This window comes from Chiloscyllium punctatum, chromosome 20, assembly GCF_047496795.1.
Source record: "Chiloscyllium punctatum isolate Juve2018m chromosome 20, sChiPun1.3, whole genome shotgun sequence".
Lineage (NCBI taxonomy): Eukaryota > Metazoa > Chordata > Chondrichthyes > Orectolobiformes > Hemiscylliidae > Chiloscyllium > Chiloscyllium punctatum.
Window position 1 is genome coordinate 81,756,033 of NC_092758.1, and position 17,002 is coordinate 81,773,034.

Sequence of the window (17,002 nt, forward strand, 5' to 3'; positions counted from 1 at the left end):
TCAATCTATCTCATCTGCAACACAAATTGAATTCTTAACTGCCGTCAGGTACCCTGAACTAAACAAAGCACTCCAACAGAAACCTGAGCAACATATAAACTAAGCATAATTTAAATATTGATTAAAAAGTGACATGAAGTCAAAGCTTTTCATTTTGCATTTATCCCTTTCAACCCCTTCATTATTTTTCCCTCTATACCAGTTTCACGATGTTGCTTTGCCCATGTCCATTTGCAATTTCTGCACATTCTTCTTCACAATTTGAAATATCCTCTAATTTAGCATAATCAGCAAACTTTGATTGTTATTATTCCTATTTCTCCAATCTGCATCTACATTTATATAAGTGGAACATAGAAGGGTTTCTGAGGGATGCCACTATTGCTGCAACCTTTTTGCCTATATGTCAAGTCTCCTAACTAGTCAAATAAAAGCAAGTTACTGCAGATGCTGGAAATCTGAACCAAACACTGAAAACAATGGAGGTACTCAGCAGATCTGTGGAAAAAGAGACAGTTAATGTTTCAAGACCAGTATGATTATCCTTCAGAAAAGATACTGCAAGCAGAGTCATTGAATATTTGTAAAGCAGAGTTGGAGACACAGGAAATGGTAGGGTATAGTGACAATGTCATTGGACTAGTAAACCAGAGCCCTGGCTAATGCCGTAGAAACATGAATTCAAATCCCACCATTGCAGATGATGAAAATTGAGTTCAATTTTTAAAAGTTCTAAAATAATGATGTAACTGTTCTTCATCTTTGTTAAAAAAACCCCAACTGGTTCACTGATGCCCTTTAGAGAAAGAAATCTGCTGTCCTTACCTGATCTGAGACAAAAAAAAACTGCAGATGCGGGAATCCAAAGTAGACAGGCAGGAGGCTGGAAGAACACATCAAGCCAGGCAGCATCAGGAGGTGGAGAAGTTGGCATTTCAGGTGTAACCCTTCTTCAGGACTGGAACTGCAGATAAAGGGGGACGCAGGGGCAGGGTGGTGAAGTGGGGATAGGTGAAGACAGATAGAGCGTACAACCTGGTTGGTCAATGGGAGGAATTAATCCAGTTGGTGGCAGAGAGCATTGGAAGGGAGACGATGGGGCTGGGAAGGGAGTCAGAGGATAGGGAGGGAGGTTATTTGAAATTGGAGAACTCAGTTTTGAGACCCCTGGGTTGTAGGGTGCCCAGGCAGAAGATAAGGTGGTGTTCCTCCAATATGAGTTGTGGTTTGTTTTGGCAATGGAGGAGGCTAAGGATGTTTATGTTGGAAAGGGAGTGGTTGAAGGAATTGAAATGGGCAGTGACTGGGAGGTCCGATAGATGTGACTTTAGACTCTCAGCCATGGAGCTGACTCTTAACTCCCCTCTGGGAAATTAGGAATGGACAATAAATGCTGGCCTAACTATTGATGCCTGCATCCCATGAACGGATTAAAAACAAATATGTTCTTGGTAATAAAGGTGATAAAAAGTTATTAGAGTAGGCAGGAATGTGGATTTGGATTTGGGGTTTCAATCACATCAGATTGTATTAAATTGTGCAGAATGTTTGAAGGACAGAATGTGCTGCACCATGTTCATTGATTCATAATTGTTAAGATGTCAAAGAATTGTCATTGGAACTGAGAAAACTGCCAAGGGAGTTAAATCCTTAAAACAGTATGTCAAGTTTAAAGTAAGTGTTTTCCATTTCATTTGTGTTCCACAACTGATTTTACAAACCAACATTATCATAGTGGGGTATCTGTAATTTAACAGCTGAAGTATTTAACATTCTATATTGATTGTTGAGATTGCACCCCTGTTACTCATAACCACATTTGCTGCTTCCATTTTCAAAAACAGATACATGAACATTGAAGTTGGGCGTAGCACGAAAAGTGTTTAACCTCCTTGAGACAAAAGTAGATGAGTGCTTGGTTTGGGAACTGTTTTAGGCTTATAAAAGAAGTAGAGTTAAAGAAAATGAATACTGTATGGAATATGATAATTCTTGAGTTAGAAATGTCATGTGAAGATCTGTATTTAATGGAGTCTATTACATTGTCAGAATATCCCCCAAATGCTTCCAGTAATGAATTATTTTTAGAAACAGAAACAGAAATTGCTGGAAAAGCTCAGATGCTGCCAGACATGCTGAGCTTTTCCAGCAACTTCTGTTTTTTTGTCTGATTTACATCATCTGCAGTTCTTTCAGGAATTATTTTTAGATTTGTACACTTCAAGATATCTGCCACAACAATGAGTCATTTTTCCTTGCTTGAAGTTAGCTGAAGAAGAAAGTTATCCAAGTTAACTCCAGTTATTTACAACACTCATTGTAATCATTTGTTTGCAGCAGAACAAGTGGCTGGATCTCAGTTTGACATCTCATCAGAAAAAATTGCACTTCATTAAATGCATTACTCCTTCAATCAAAATGCAAACTTTTCTACATACTAAAGTACTCCTCACAAAAAAAAACAAGGAAACTGCTTATGAAGCCCATGAGAACTCTTCTCAAATCTCACAAATCTTCTCAAAACTCACGAACTCTTCTCTATAGAACATGAAGGAGCAGTGGGCTGGGATAAGCTCATGGACAATCACTATTACTTGATGCTACCTTTGCAGGGTCTCTGTTACTGTATTCAAGGAAGGTAATTCCAAGACTAGGCCTCATTATTAAGTTCTGCTTCTGGCTAAAGATGGTTTAGAAAGACATTGTCTTACATTGTAGAAGATTTTATCCAGAGTTCATGTAACATCTAACTCAAAAAGATCGACTGATATTGAAATTGTGGTAATTAAAGAATCGATGTGTGTCATTTTATCATAGAGGAGCAGATTATTTTATTACTGTGGAGCAGTTGGTGTTAAAATCAGCAAAGATATCACTGCATCCTGAAGCTGGTTCTAATGTACTGAGTTATGTCATATTTCTAGATATTTTTGCATCAGTCTTTTGTTATTACATACCTATGGAGCAGGGTAAACCTGATCCCAGCCCTCCTAGCACGAAGGTCCTAGCACATGGCCACTGTCCCACAAAAGCATCTCCTGTATTATTTGGAGGATATTTTCTAATCAACTTGCTCAGATATGTTAATACACATCTCTGGAATAGGCAGGATTTAAACCCAGGCCTCATGGTCCAACGGTAGGGACTCTATTCACAGCACCACCATGTTGATTGTATATGGATTGAGTTTAATTGTATCCAGGTTTGCAAATTAACTGAAGATTCAATTGGCCTCTATATTACAGTCATGCCTCAATGTACTTAGAGAGGAAATAAGCAAAATCCACCAATACTCTCGATGCCTTTCGAGAGAGGTAGGCCTCACAGTGGGTAGAGTGCTTTATCTATTCATCAAAATACATTTTAATTTAGCCCCTTCCTCCTGTCTCTACCCCTGTCCCACCCACCCCACCTTCTGGTGGTTTGCAATGCCCTTAACGGGCTTTGTATATAACTATCTAATTGGCGACATGGGTGATTTACTGATGGTGGTAAATAGTTAAAAACTAAAAAAGTCACAATAGTTTGGCGATGGGAAAAATTTTTTTTGTATGTGATAGCACTTCCAGTTGTACAATAAAAAGTAATTGACCCCTCTGTGACAACTCCATTTTAAATTAAGTCCCTGTGTCTCTCTTCCCCTCCCTCGCTTTTAGTGTCATGCTCTGCCATTAACAGGCTCTGCAGGTCAATTGAATAATTGAAACACGGGTGGTTCAGTGATGGTGGATAACAGGTGAAAAGTAACACAGATGATTTAGTGTTGGAAAGAAAAACGTTCAGTTGTGCGAGAAAGTACTTCTGAATATAAAGCAAAAATTGACCTCTATGAATGTGGCACAGTGGCTGTGTCCCTACCTTTTAGACAGGAGGCCCAAATTCAAGTTTACTTGCACCAAGGATGTGTAATAATATCTCTGAAAAATATCTTGGCCCTTATGAAGTGCTGCTGTGTTGCAAGTAGTGTCTCTACGTCAGAGTCAGCAGGCTCTCTGAATTGGCTAAGTAGATTAGATTAGATTAGATTCCCTAGAGTGTGGAAACAGGCCCTTCGGCCCAACAAGTCCATGCCGACCCTCCGAAGAGCAACCCACCAGACCCATTCCCCTCTGACTAATGTACCTAACACTTCGGGCAATTTAGCATGGCCAATTGACCTAACCTGCACATCTTTGGACTGTGGGCGGAAACCCACGCATAGGGAGAATGTGCAAACTCCACAAAGACAGTTGCCAGAGGCGGGAATTGAACCCAGGTCCCTGGCGCTGTGAGACAGCAGTGCTAACCACTGAGCCACCATGCTGCAATATTTTGCCTCCTATGAATAGACACTGATTTAAACTGCTGTTGACTGGTGACAAGGTGCTGGTTTGTAACTATGCAGCTAAATGCCTCTAACTGTATGTAAAGTTGATTCCAATTCAATCCTTCAATCGGTTTTCTGAAAATTAGAATTCTTTGTTTAAACTTGGATAGTCAACTGCTTTCAGGTGACCCATGCTAGAAAGGTAGTGATTTGAATAATCAGAAGATCATAAAGCTGTTCTTTCAGTACAGGGAGAGGCAACAGGTGATGAGTTTAATTTGAAGGTCATCACGCCTTGGACGTGGCAGGATTGAGAAGGCTGGACCTTCATGGTGACCTCAGTTGGTGTGGGAATTAAACCATGAGTTGATATCAGTCTGCACCACAAATCAGCCATCCAGACAACTAAGCTAGCTCCCCTCCACCCATCCCCCAGTGGCCCCCAATATTTAAATCTGTGGATAGAAATATATATGTAATCTCCATTTAAATTTTACAATGCATGTGGAAGTTTCCTTAAATACTGAAACTCACCTGGTAAATAAAATCGAAAAGAGATCGACAACTCACGGAGCTCGTCATCATAGCATCAGTGGCTCAATAACTGTGTTACATTCTGGGGAATTTGATCTGAATGGATTCACAGGTACAGAATGAATGACCTCATACTGGACTCAATCTCACATCACAAATGCATCATATTAGAGTTCTAGAAATCCCTTGCTAGAGATGTGGTTCTTAGAGTTTATTAGATTATGTCTACTACCTAATTCTACAATTATTGTTCCTAGTTTGGGAGAAGATTTGTAGCTCGAGTGCTCATTGTTGTGGTTCTGTTCGCCGAGCTGGGAATTTGTCTTGCAAACGTTTCGTCCCTTGTCTAGGTGACATCCTCAGTGCTTGGGAGCCTCCTGTGAAGCGCTTCTGTGCTGTTTCCTCTGGCATTTATAGTGGCCTGTCTCTGCCGCTTCCGGTTGTCAGTTCGAGCTGTCCACTGTAGTGGCCGGTATATTGGGTCCAGGTCGATGTGTTTGTTGATAGACTCTGTGGACTCTACCAACAAACACATCGGCCTGGACCCAATATACCGGCCACTACAGCAGACAGTTGGAACTGACAACCGGAAGCAGCAGAGACAGGCCACTATAAATGCCGGAGGAAATAGCACAGAAGCGCTTCACAGGAGGCTCCCAAGCACTGAGGATGTCACCTAGACAGGGGACAAAACGTTTGCAAGACAAATTCCCAGCTCGGCGAACAGAACCACAACAATTATTGTTCCTACTTCTCCTAATAGGTGGAAAAACCATACTCATTCAAAGTACATATTGCTCAATTAATTACTTGGTCAATATGTACTTTGAATGAGGATGATTTTTCCATCTATTATGCTATTTCTGTGGCTGTTCTCCCCACTCGATAACAATCATTTTGTCCCCGTCTGAGGATATAGTGTCAGATGTCCTGCAATATATTTTGCTGATTTCTAGGTCCATAAAAAATATTTACATCCATAGGCAGGTCAGGAGAAATACTCAACATTTTGAGTTATGACCAGGCACCTGCTGTCCCTTCACCAATTGTTTCTTTCACTTTATCTGTGCTACCTCTTCATGATCATTAAGTGACAACTGTGAAGTATATATAACACAAACAGGAATGCTGGGAAAATTCAGCTGGTCTGGCAGCATCTGTGGAGAGAAAGTAGAATTAACATTTCAGGTCCAGTGAACGTTCTCTCCACACATACTGCCAGACCAGCTGAGATTTCCCAACGTTTCTGTTTTTCTTTCTGATTTCCAGCATCCACAGTTATTTTGTTTTTTATGCTTAGTAAATAGAGTATGTTTAGCTGATTTATTCAGGCTTAGGGAATTACTCACAGTTAAATTGAATGTCCCTAATTAGCTTCACTAGTGCAATTTTCCTTTTCCATGTTCTGTGAAGAGAAGACAACAGATCACTAGAAAGTACAATGAAGAAAGTGCTTTGGATGGAGATCCTTATGTTAAATGTAGATTAGAAAATCATAGCATGTATTCATCTATATAGTAAATGTGTTGAGTGTTACGCTGACATCAGTTGAATCAATGGTTTTCAAAATATCCTAGCACATCTGCCTAAATGCATACATTGCAACACTTTGTGGCAACTGGCCATCACTTGGACAGCTCCTTGGTATTTTGTTCACTAAGACATTGGCTTTGGAACATAAGGGTAAGAACCTCATACAGCACATGGTATTATGCTGTGTCTGAGTAAGCAAATTAGAATAGAATCCCTACAGTGTGGAAACAGGCCCTTCGGTCCAATACGTTTACACCAACCCTCTGAAGAGTACATTTACTCTTGACTAATTCCCCATAAAGCTCACATCCCTGAACATTAATGAGCAATTTAGCCTGGCCAATTCACCCTAACCTACATCGTGGGAGGAAACCAGAGCATCCAGAGGAAACCCACGCAGACATGGGGAGAACATGTAAACTCCACACAGACAGTCGCCCGAGCCTATCAAGACACCTCAGGATCATTTATGTTTCAATTAAGTCACTTTTTACCGTTCTAAACTCCAGTAGTTACAAGCCTAGCCTGTCCAACTTTTCCCTTGTTCCAGAACCTGTCCATTCCATGTATTAATCTAGTAAATCTTCTACAAACTGCATCTGATACATATATATTCTCCCTTAAATATGGAGGCTAATCGTGTACACAGTACTCCAGATGTGATCTCACCACTGCCCTGTATAACTGAAACAGGGCCTACCTACTTGATTCAATTCTCTTCACAATAACTTTTAAAATTCTATTAGCTTTCCTTGCTAAAGCAACCTTATCAACCTCTTGATAAATCAGCAAAAATTATATACAATACCTCAAATACTGTGATCTCCTGCAATGCCTGGGAATTTATGCTGTAAAGTCTAACAGTAACATGTATACCCCCTGCATTGCACTTCTATTACTGTGTGTTTTCACATTGATTTTAGGAGGAGTGTTGATGTTTTTTGTATCGATTTTTTGAGGTGTATTGATGTCTCAAAGCTTTGTTTCAACAGGGTTTACTGCGGTTATGCGTACCCTTTGGTTATCCGGAATATTTGATCAACCAGCACAATCCTGGTCCAAAAAGTGCTGGTTAATAACACGTTTGCTCTATTGCCATACCTTGTTTATTCTTCCTGCCAAAATGGACAAACTCATGTTTTTCCACTTTATATTCCATTTTCCAGATCTTTGTCCACTCACTTAACCCATCTAAATCTTTTTGTAGCCTCCTTATGTCCTCTTCAGGATTTGCTTTCCTATTTTTTTGTCCTCAGCAAATTTTGCAGTCCCCTTCCTAACATTTCAAGACACTTACTCCACCATTTGTGGTCACTGTCATTTTTTCCCCCATTGCATACTTCCAATTTCCAGCAGAGCAGAAGGAGAGATAAGTGTTATTTGACAGATGGTTTTCAGCTTCTACCTCTGTATGTCAATGATTCCTGTACATCCAGATCCCCTTCCCGATAGCCCTTCCTGTATACCCACTTTGACTTTGATCTCCTCAAGTCCCTACCCAATCTGCACCTGACCCCCTTTCATCCTCAATCCCCTGGCATATGAGGTGAACATGCCAAGTACGGTCATATACAGCCCCCCACTTGAAGTCAGAGCACTCCCAATCATGGTTGAATCCCCGTCCCACATTACCCCCTTCCCATATCTGTTTATCATATCCCCCTTACAAACACAGTTGTCCTTTTCATAATTGTCATTTGTCCTTCCCCCAGCCAGAAGCTGCCAAACCCTGTAAGTCTCCTTTATACAATAATGACACCCATTGTCTACCTCCTCATTGCCACTTTTCCCTTAGTTTTTCTGAACTGACCAATGGCTTTGCAATGGCACACTGTCTGGTTTGACCTAACCAGCAGTCCTGGACGAGAAATGCCCAGCCACATGACTGATGCCTATAGATCTCCCCGACTGTATTAGTCCTAGCCCTGGACGCAGCCCCATACTGAGTGCTATGGAACTGCAGGACTGACTACCCTTGACTTACAGTGCCAAGAACCCTTGACTAATGCATGCACTCATTATGAACACTGGCTTCATCATTGCAACTGCTCATATTTCAGATGCATTTATCTTCCTGGATAAAGAATCCAATGCCTATGAAAAGACAATTACATTATTCCTAAATGATGGAAAACTAGACTTTGACTCCAACTATAATTATTATAGAAAATTGAGGTTTTAGTATGTTCCAAATTAAAAATCCTAGCAGAAACACAATCATGAAGTATCACAAACAATAAAAGACTACTGGAAGCATCTGAATGGACTCACTAAAATTCATAAACTATTTATCTGCAGCTGCAGAAGATCTTGAGATTTTATTTGCTGGAACTTCATAAACTTTAACCAAGTGTATTCAGTGGACTATTTTGATAGATTACACAGAATGTACATTACAGAAACAGGTTTGTGGTAGCACGCACATTCTCACAAGCCTCATTTCATCTCTCTTCCTCTCCTCCTATCAACATAACATTCTGTTCCTTTTCTACCTCATTTATTTACTGAATTTTCCCTTAAATGTATTAATGCTATTTTCCTCAGCTACTCAATGTTGTAATGAGTTTTATATTACAAGTTATTATGGGTAAAGACATTTCTCCTGAATTCACTTGTATTTATTTATGAATATCTTATACTTTTACTTCCTAGTGTTTGCCTTCCCCACAAATGGAAATATTTCACTATATCTACCCTATCAAATATTTTCATTATCCTAAAGGCGTTCAATGGCCTCTCAACCACTTCATTGAGAAATACAACACAGGGATTTTCAGTCTTTCTTCATAAGCACAACCTCAAAAATACTCATTAAACAAATTGGATAAGCATGCAATATAAGCATGCATTACCAGTGGTAGTGATAATATCTCATTGAGGATGTGTTGTATGGATGGCATGCTGGTATGATGTTTGCATGACCTGACTGAAGAGTGAACACTTGCAATCTCATCACATTGATGTTATATGCTCAGTTCCCTTCAATATAAATATCACATTGTGCCCATGATACTCTTCAAAGCTAAGATTAGTAACATTAGTGGTTATACTCTGCTTGGGACTTCAAGAGGTCAAAAGCATAAGAAAAATCACAAAGACAAATTGTAGAAATCAAATGTGAAATTAGGTAATATTCAAATTTGACAACAGCTTAGCATTTTGAAGGGAAAGGCCAACAAAAGTTCAACTGGGATCGTCCATTAGTTGGGCTAATTGAGCCAAAACAGATTGAAGTCAGAAGTTCAATTTTGCTAACAAGCATTTTCATGAAACTATAATTGAAGGAATGCAAAAGCTGTGTCAATAGGTGTTAAAATATGGATGAAATTATTGTAATGCATAACACAGGAGTTAAAATGCAGCTCAAAAATAGAAGAAAAAGCAGTAAAACTATATAGCAAATCAGAAAGACATCAGTGAGCTAAATATAATAATATAATTGTACTGAATTAGAAATCTGTACAATGATACATTGTTATTGACTCATATAACTTTGATGGTAATCATTGTGAATTATGATACAATTCTGCTTGTTGGAATTGTTCACAGCGACTGCAGTTTACTGTACATATTCCAAGTAATAGAGATTTGGCACTGCATAGAATTTCATGGTGTGCTGATGAGTGGTGTTAGTTGTGCTATTGTAACTGCTTACTGCAGTGATATCGATGATTATAGGATTTTTTTTTGGCAGTATCAATTAGGGCTAGGATTTATCTAACTCACTATGGATCAGCCTGTCTTTTAAGTAACACCTGGATTTTATATACAATGTTGGTCAACATGCCAGCCATTTTCCGCTGTCAAGAACTGAGGATTAATTATGTAAATTAAATTAGACACTTCAAAAATCCCACCACATTTGCAGCAACAATGGTCTGAAAAACTGAAAATTTCAGTGTCTTAATGAGTGCGAAGATATTGAAAGACTGAAATACTCAGATCAAAGAATGATTTATGAGTGAATTACTTCATGTCATTCTCAATTAATTTTAGCTATTACAATTTGAAGTTGAAAACAATATAACATATTTCAGCTAAATGCATAAATATTGGTTCTGCAATGTATAATGTCTTGATTCTCCAGCAGGTCAAAGCCAACCTCTACGCATGCCAGTTGCTCAAGGTCCTCGTCCAAATTCAATTATACTTTATCCACAAACAAACCCTGTCCAGGTTGGACTCCCTACGCAGAGTATATCTAACCACCCCACTGTGCAACCCACTTGTCCTCCAGGACACGGTAGGAGTGAGGTTCATCATGAGGTTCCTGGTCCAAGTGCGGTGTCAAATTGTTCAGAGCAAAGGATACCTACAATGTCAGTGGATATTGGCAAAAGAAATTCGACAAATGAAATTAATAACACCCACAATAGAGTTACTATACCTGAAGTACCACCACAAAAGGAGATACCTACTGTTGCCAACTGCCCTAGAAATCCACCACCAATGCCTTCAGCAACTCTTCCACATCCACATGCTTACCAGCATCCACCAATGGGGCATGCTGCTAATCTCTTTGGAGCTGCTGCCCGATTTCCTTTTCATCATCCTTATTTCTTGCCTGGACCACCGTATTTCCCCTCAAGGTATGTAGAATCCAAAATCGGATTTAATTTGTACAGAAACATTGCACTAGTTGAGAACTGGAAATAGATTTGCTTTAAATGGTTCTGTAAGGTAACCTAGTGTGTTATTGAGCCCTGAAATTCAAATGGGATTGTGTGGTAGTATATGCTTTATAGGATATTGCACAGTTGAGGAAGCATACTGGATGCAACCTCTATTGAGGCCCATTTTCTATGTAAGTTGAGGGCAGGCAGCATAATGCACCAAGGTAACTCACCTCCAATGCTTGGTGCCTGTTGCACCAGGGCCTTCAGTGAAAGAGTTTGTATAGCATGTTTCCTGAACTGTGCAATGCACTGTGCCACCTTTGGCAGGCAGACTGGGACAGCTGCTGTTTTGCTGCCCTTATAAGCACAAAACAGTTGCCTTGGCCATGCAAATGTATTTTGGGGTTATAGTTTCTGGCATTGGGCTGGGGAAATGGTGATTCTGCTCCAGAACTGGATCTTTGGGGTGCAACAGATCATTAAAGACAGAGATTTAATAATTACCTCATAAGCACACCATCACTCCCCCCACCTTCTCTTGTGCCCATGGAGGTCTCCAAGTGCATTATGAAATACTCACTAACAACATTTCCCAAATATTTTAAATCAACAGTCTCTTTATGAAGTAATATCAGCTCACAGTTCTGCAGGTATGGCCAGCATGTAATGCACATTACCAGTCTGTTGTTCAAAAAATGGCTGTTGAGAGAACTTGGTGACTAAGTAGTTGATGCTCACTGGGATATAAGATTTATGATAACTGTTACATGTTTTGCACTCTCTACTGGCTATGGGTACAGCATATACGTCTGTCTAATTTTGGCAGCAGCTAACAACTGAGGGAGACTGTGGCAAGCGATATTATCAACGGACAAGTAGCAGATACCCAGCTGAATGCTTTAACAGCTTGGTTTCAGATCCCACTCCTGCAGCTGGCAGAGTTTAAATTCAATTTATATTTATACACCATTTTAGTAATGGTGACAAGTTCACTAATTTTCATTAGGGAAAGAAATCTGCCATGCTAACCCAATCTGGTCTAAGTGTGACTCTGGACCCATAGCATTGTGGTTTATTTTTAATCGCCCTCTGAAATGGCCAAACATGTCACTCATTCAAGGGCAATTAGGGAAGAGCAATAAAAAACAACTTTCCATAGAAGGATAAAAGAATCTCAGCAGCTCTAAGGCTTGCTTGTACCTCATTTTCAAATTTAACATGAGTGTATGGGTGGTAATTTTTATGATGTGAGGGCGAGGGAACTTTTGGGGGGAAAGTAAAGGAAAAGTAACAGATTATACTTTATACCTGTCCTTGGTGTGCTTGGTACAGATTTGGTACGTTATTTTGATATGTAAAATTAAATTACTAGGGTTTTTGTTTGACCAGAGAATCTCTGATTGAGACTAATGGAAATCTGAGATTTTGATCAACTGTGCGTATTCTTAAAATAGGTAATTTTATTGAAACTGTCATAAGTGTAAGAATATAAGATATGGGAGCAGGAGTAAATATAGCCCATTGGACAACCCTGCCATTCAATATAATCATAGTCGATCTTTGACTTTAGATCCACTTTGCCACTTGCTTCCCATACAATAACTTACTTATTTGATGTAATCTGGGCACTAATTAAAAATATTAAGATTCATCATGTTTTTAGGAGCCACAACAAGGAATTAGTGCCCATTGATAAATGGAGGCTCCATGTTTTGCATTCAGTATTCCTGAAAAATCCCCTCATTAACTAATTAACACTCTGTCATTCTGCAAAAATGCATTTTACCATGATTCAGCACCTGGCCATGTATCATCTCTATGAAAACAGCCTTAAAATGCAACAGATTATTCTCCAAATCTAGTGAAACTTCAAGTACTTCTTCATTTTTGTAGCCAGTTTTCTACATTTTACCATTTTTTTTGTCATTTAACCTGCATTTTTTGGCAAATCAGTTTGGCAATGAAGCAGATGCCTATTGTACCATATCCAACTAGCATTTTTTGATGTGTACCAAAACAAGTCCTCCAGCATATATTATCTTCGGCTTACTAGATCATGTCAGTAATCACATTGATCCATCCTGTTTTCAACACTACACCGAAGCACGCATGCATATTTTTATTCCAGTGCAGTAGTCAGTTTTGGTTTTAGTAATGATGATTACTATCTTTTAACTCTTCTAGAATTCTTGATCCAGAAAGCTCAGTGATAAACCACATTATACGTTGTCATTATTTTAGGCTACTACTGTTCCATTATTTTTGTATGAATGCTATGATCTTTCATAAACATTAGCAGCTGCTCTGTTAACTCATTTTTCTCTTATAACTCCACTGACAATGATTCTCTTTCACTATTCTAATCCATTTGATCAATATGAACATCACATTTCTAATACGCTAGATCAGTTTAATCATCTGCTCTGTAGATTGCACTAACGGTTTTGATGCTGATGGTGTCACTCATCGTCATCAAGATGTATACTTCTAAATTTACCCAAGCTACTTGTCATAAGTCATTTCTTCAAAAAGAAAAGAACTTTAATATAGCATTTTTCACAACCTCAGGGTGTGCTAAAAGCCTTTACAACTGAATAAGAATTTGCCCTTGAAATATAGTAACTTTGTCATATAACAAATATAGCTGCAGTTAATTTCCAAAAATAGCTAGATATTAAGTTTAAATGATGCACCAAGTCAGCAGTAGCAAGATGCAGCACTTTTGTGAGGCCAGAAAGAATATTCCTGTCCCAAAATATTTTCAGGATGGTTTTGAAGCAATCTTCAGGTATGTCGAACAGGAAGGCTTGTGGTATTCTGACCTTTGCAAGAAGATTTGAGTACAGCAGCAAGAGTATCCCACTGCCCCTGTATAGGGCCCTGGCGAAACCGTACCTGGAGGATTGTGTGCAATTGTGGTCTCCTTACTTGAGAAAGATATACTTGCTGTAGAGGTAGTGCACAAAAGATTCATAAGACTGATTCTTGCTATGGCAGACTTGTTACATTAGGAGAGGTTGGGTTAACTGGGCTTGTATTCACTGGTGTTCAGACGTATAAGCAGGGATATTATTGAAATGTGTAAAATTCTGGCAGTGCTGGACAGACTGGATGCAGGTATGATATTTTCCTGGGTGAGGGATCCAGAACAAGGGATCATGATTTCAGGGTACAGGGAGGCCTGTTTGCGTTAAGATAAAACATTTTTCCATTCAGATAGTGATGAACCTGTAGTGTTCGCTGCCACAGAAGACTGTGAAAATTCAGGCACTGAGATATACACTTAGGAAAGAAGTGGGATAGATTTTTACAAACTAAAAGTATCAAGAAGTATAGAGAGAGAGCTAGAGAAACATTAGGCAAAGGAATCAAAGATTGCTCGGGATAGCTTGGAATGTGGAATTCAGAACAAAATCAGTCAACAGAATGGCAGAGCAATCTCATGGGGCTAAATGATTTACCTCTGCACTTCATTCATATGGAATATGTTCCAATGTATATTCCTAACCTTCAGTATGGCAATGACAATCTTATTGCTTTCAATTTTCAAATTGGTCAGGCTATATTTATTATTAAGCATTGCCTGGGTGAGGTTCAGAAAGAAAGATTTAGTGAGAATGATCCGACACCAATAACAGAACTCTAAATCTTTTCCATAGTTTGAAATTATTGGAACCTATTTGGCTGCAAATCTCCTCATTAGATTTGCTGCTGTCTGCCAGACAAGAAAAGCAATCTCCAACAGTTTCTTCCTGTTTTGCAGAGCTTCATCTTTTAGTTTGTAACCAGTTTCAAATGGGTTAACATCATGTGATCTCAACTGTAAATCTCATAATCTCTCTATTGATAAAATTATCCCATCAAAACAATCAGAATTGTTCTTCTGGGCCCCATGTTCTCTGCAAAATAGCTTTGATTAAGTCTAAACACTTCTCCCACATCGGGGGAGAAATTATTAGCAGTTAACTCCAATTCCCAGACAGGATACAAGATAAAAATAAGTCTGTCGATAATTCTTCACTCAACCTACTCTTTCTCTCCTTCCCTTTCCCTTTTGCACCATTAACTATTTTATTGCAGTTCTCTGGTTTGTGCTGTTGTAAGCTTTTCTTCCTATCCCTATTTATTGATACTGATGTGGAGTCAAAACAATTTCTACTCTCTGTCATTCCAACATTCTAAATAATGGATTTCAGTGGCCTCCTTACCTTCTGCCTTCCTTTCAGTTCTAAAGTCCCTGCTGTCATAATTACTTACTACCTCCCTATTTGTGTCAATTCTTGTGATATCTTGTACAATAGAGCCTGATGTTTCACCTGTGTCCTTCAATAACAAATGTATCTCTATTTTAAAAGGCACTGGCTAGGAACTTCTAGCCAAAACCCTTTTACAATAAAAAGCTAGCATATCACTAGCTGGATGTAGTATAAATGTCTCCAGAGCTACTCTGCACTTGCCCTGATAATTTTAAGATTTTAGCAGCTATGCCCCAGCATGTGTTGACATGCATAAACGTAGCACAAACTGAAGGGCTTATCTCATGCAATGCACTTCTATTATTTGCTCCCGAGCAACTCTTGAAACCTGTGAGTTTCCACATCCAACGTTTTAAGACAAAAAGATGCTTGCCCAACCAAGCCTTCTACAGTCAACCTCCAGCCCTTTTCCTGGACATCAGAATGATTTAATAAACTCCAGACTTAAAACCAGACCATGTTAGGAGAGAACCATGACAATGTTTGCAAGTTCTATCTATACTTCAGCTCGCCTAACAGCTGAGATCTGGATAGTAGCCTAAATCATCCAAAGTGTCTTTCAAAGAGGTAGAAGTTGGCATGGTCAGATGTTTGAAGGACAATAACATTAGGAATATAGCTTTACATAACAGTCACACTGTTGTGCTTTCCTGTTTTGTTTGTAGTATCCTCCAAACCATTTGTACCCCTTTGTAACACATTCAATGCTCCTGTCAGATAGTCAATGACCATATAGTATTGGCAGACATTGAACTGAGTCTATCTCTTTTCCCTCTATAGTACTTGCCCTTACAGTAGGCCACCCTATGGCTACGGTGATTTCGCAAACAGTATGTCTGAATGCCTGGGCTATTATGAGGACCGCTACCAGAAGCATGAAGCTATGTTCTCTGCACTGAATCGAGATTACCCTTTTAGAGAGTATCCAGATGACTGTCAACGCAACACTGACTCCAGGAGCAATAGTAGCATTGAGGAAGGACCTCACACCAACAGCCTGGGAGGAGAAGAGTACCTGAACTCTGTGCCACAGTTAGATGTTGGTGCGCTGGAAAATGTCTTCACTACCCCAATGTCTGCTCCATCACAGCCACAAAGAGTGGAGATGGTCCATAGTGATGATGAACAAGAAGGCAAAGTATTAAAAAGTCTGTAGCTTAAAAAAAACTATTCCATTTGTTTTAAGCATACCATCATAAAAAAAGTATCTCTTTGGAATGATGATTCTTTTATTTATAATAAACCAAACTGAGAATTCACAGTTTTGTCTCCAAACGGGAGCACTTGATGTTTATAACATCCATGCATGAAAATAGTGCGCAGCAAAAATATAATTTTAACCTTTGCACACAAAAATACAGAAAGAAAAATGTGTTGGTGTTACAGATTGTTATTGATACATTTTAAAATGCCTTCAGTGACATTTGCTTTTCATTCAGTTGCAAAGTTCAATTGAAACACATCTAACTATTAGTTAGTGCTCGTGATTCTGGTTATTGATAGAGATATGTGAGTGTTGTTCATATTGTTATAATTTTTTTGAGTAATATTTTAATAAACTAACATTAAACATACATTTTTAAAAAAATAATTGTTTTTTTTAATTGCTCCCTTGTCACATATAAAGTTGCAGTTCATTATGGCTTATTTTAAAAATGATAAATGATTACTCTTAGGCACAGAGGTGTAAGCAGGCAAAATGCCAAGGCTATTGTCATTGCCACATTGTGGACTGTCTTTGGCTCAATGTTCACAAT

At 38.9% G+C, this 17,002-nt stretch overlaps 1 protein-coding gene across 1 annotated transcript in view; it reads left to right on the forward strand.

Moving 5' to 3' along the window:
* The window catches only part of LOC140491828 (transcription factor SOX-30-like), a 68,081-nt gene extending 51,680 nt beyond the window's left edge, over positions 1-16,401 (forward strand). Inside the window, exons 5-6 of the mRNA XM_072590223.1 lie at positions 10,464-10,962; positions 16,026-16,401. Of these exons, the coding sequence (XP_072446324.1) occupies positions 10,464-10,962; positions 16,026-16,401 (875 nt within the window). The remainder of the gene's footprint in view (positions 1-10,463; positions 10,963-16,025) is intronic.
* The last annotated feature ends 601 nt before the right edge of the window (positions 16,402-17,002 follow it).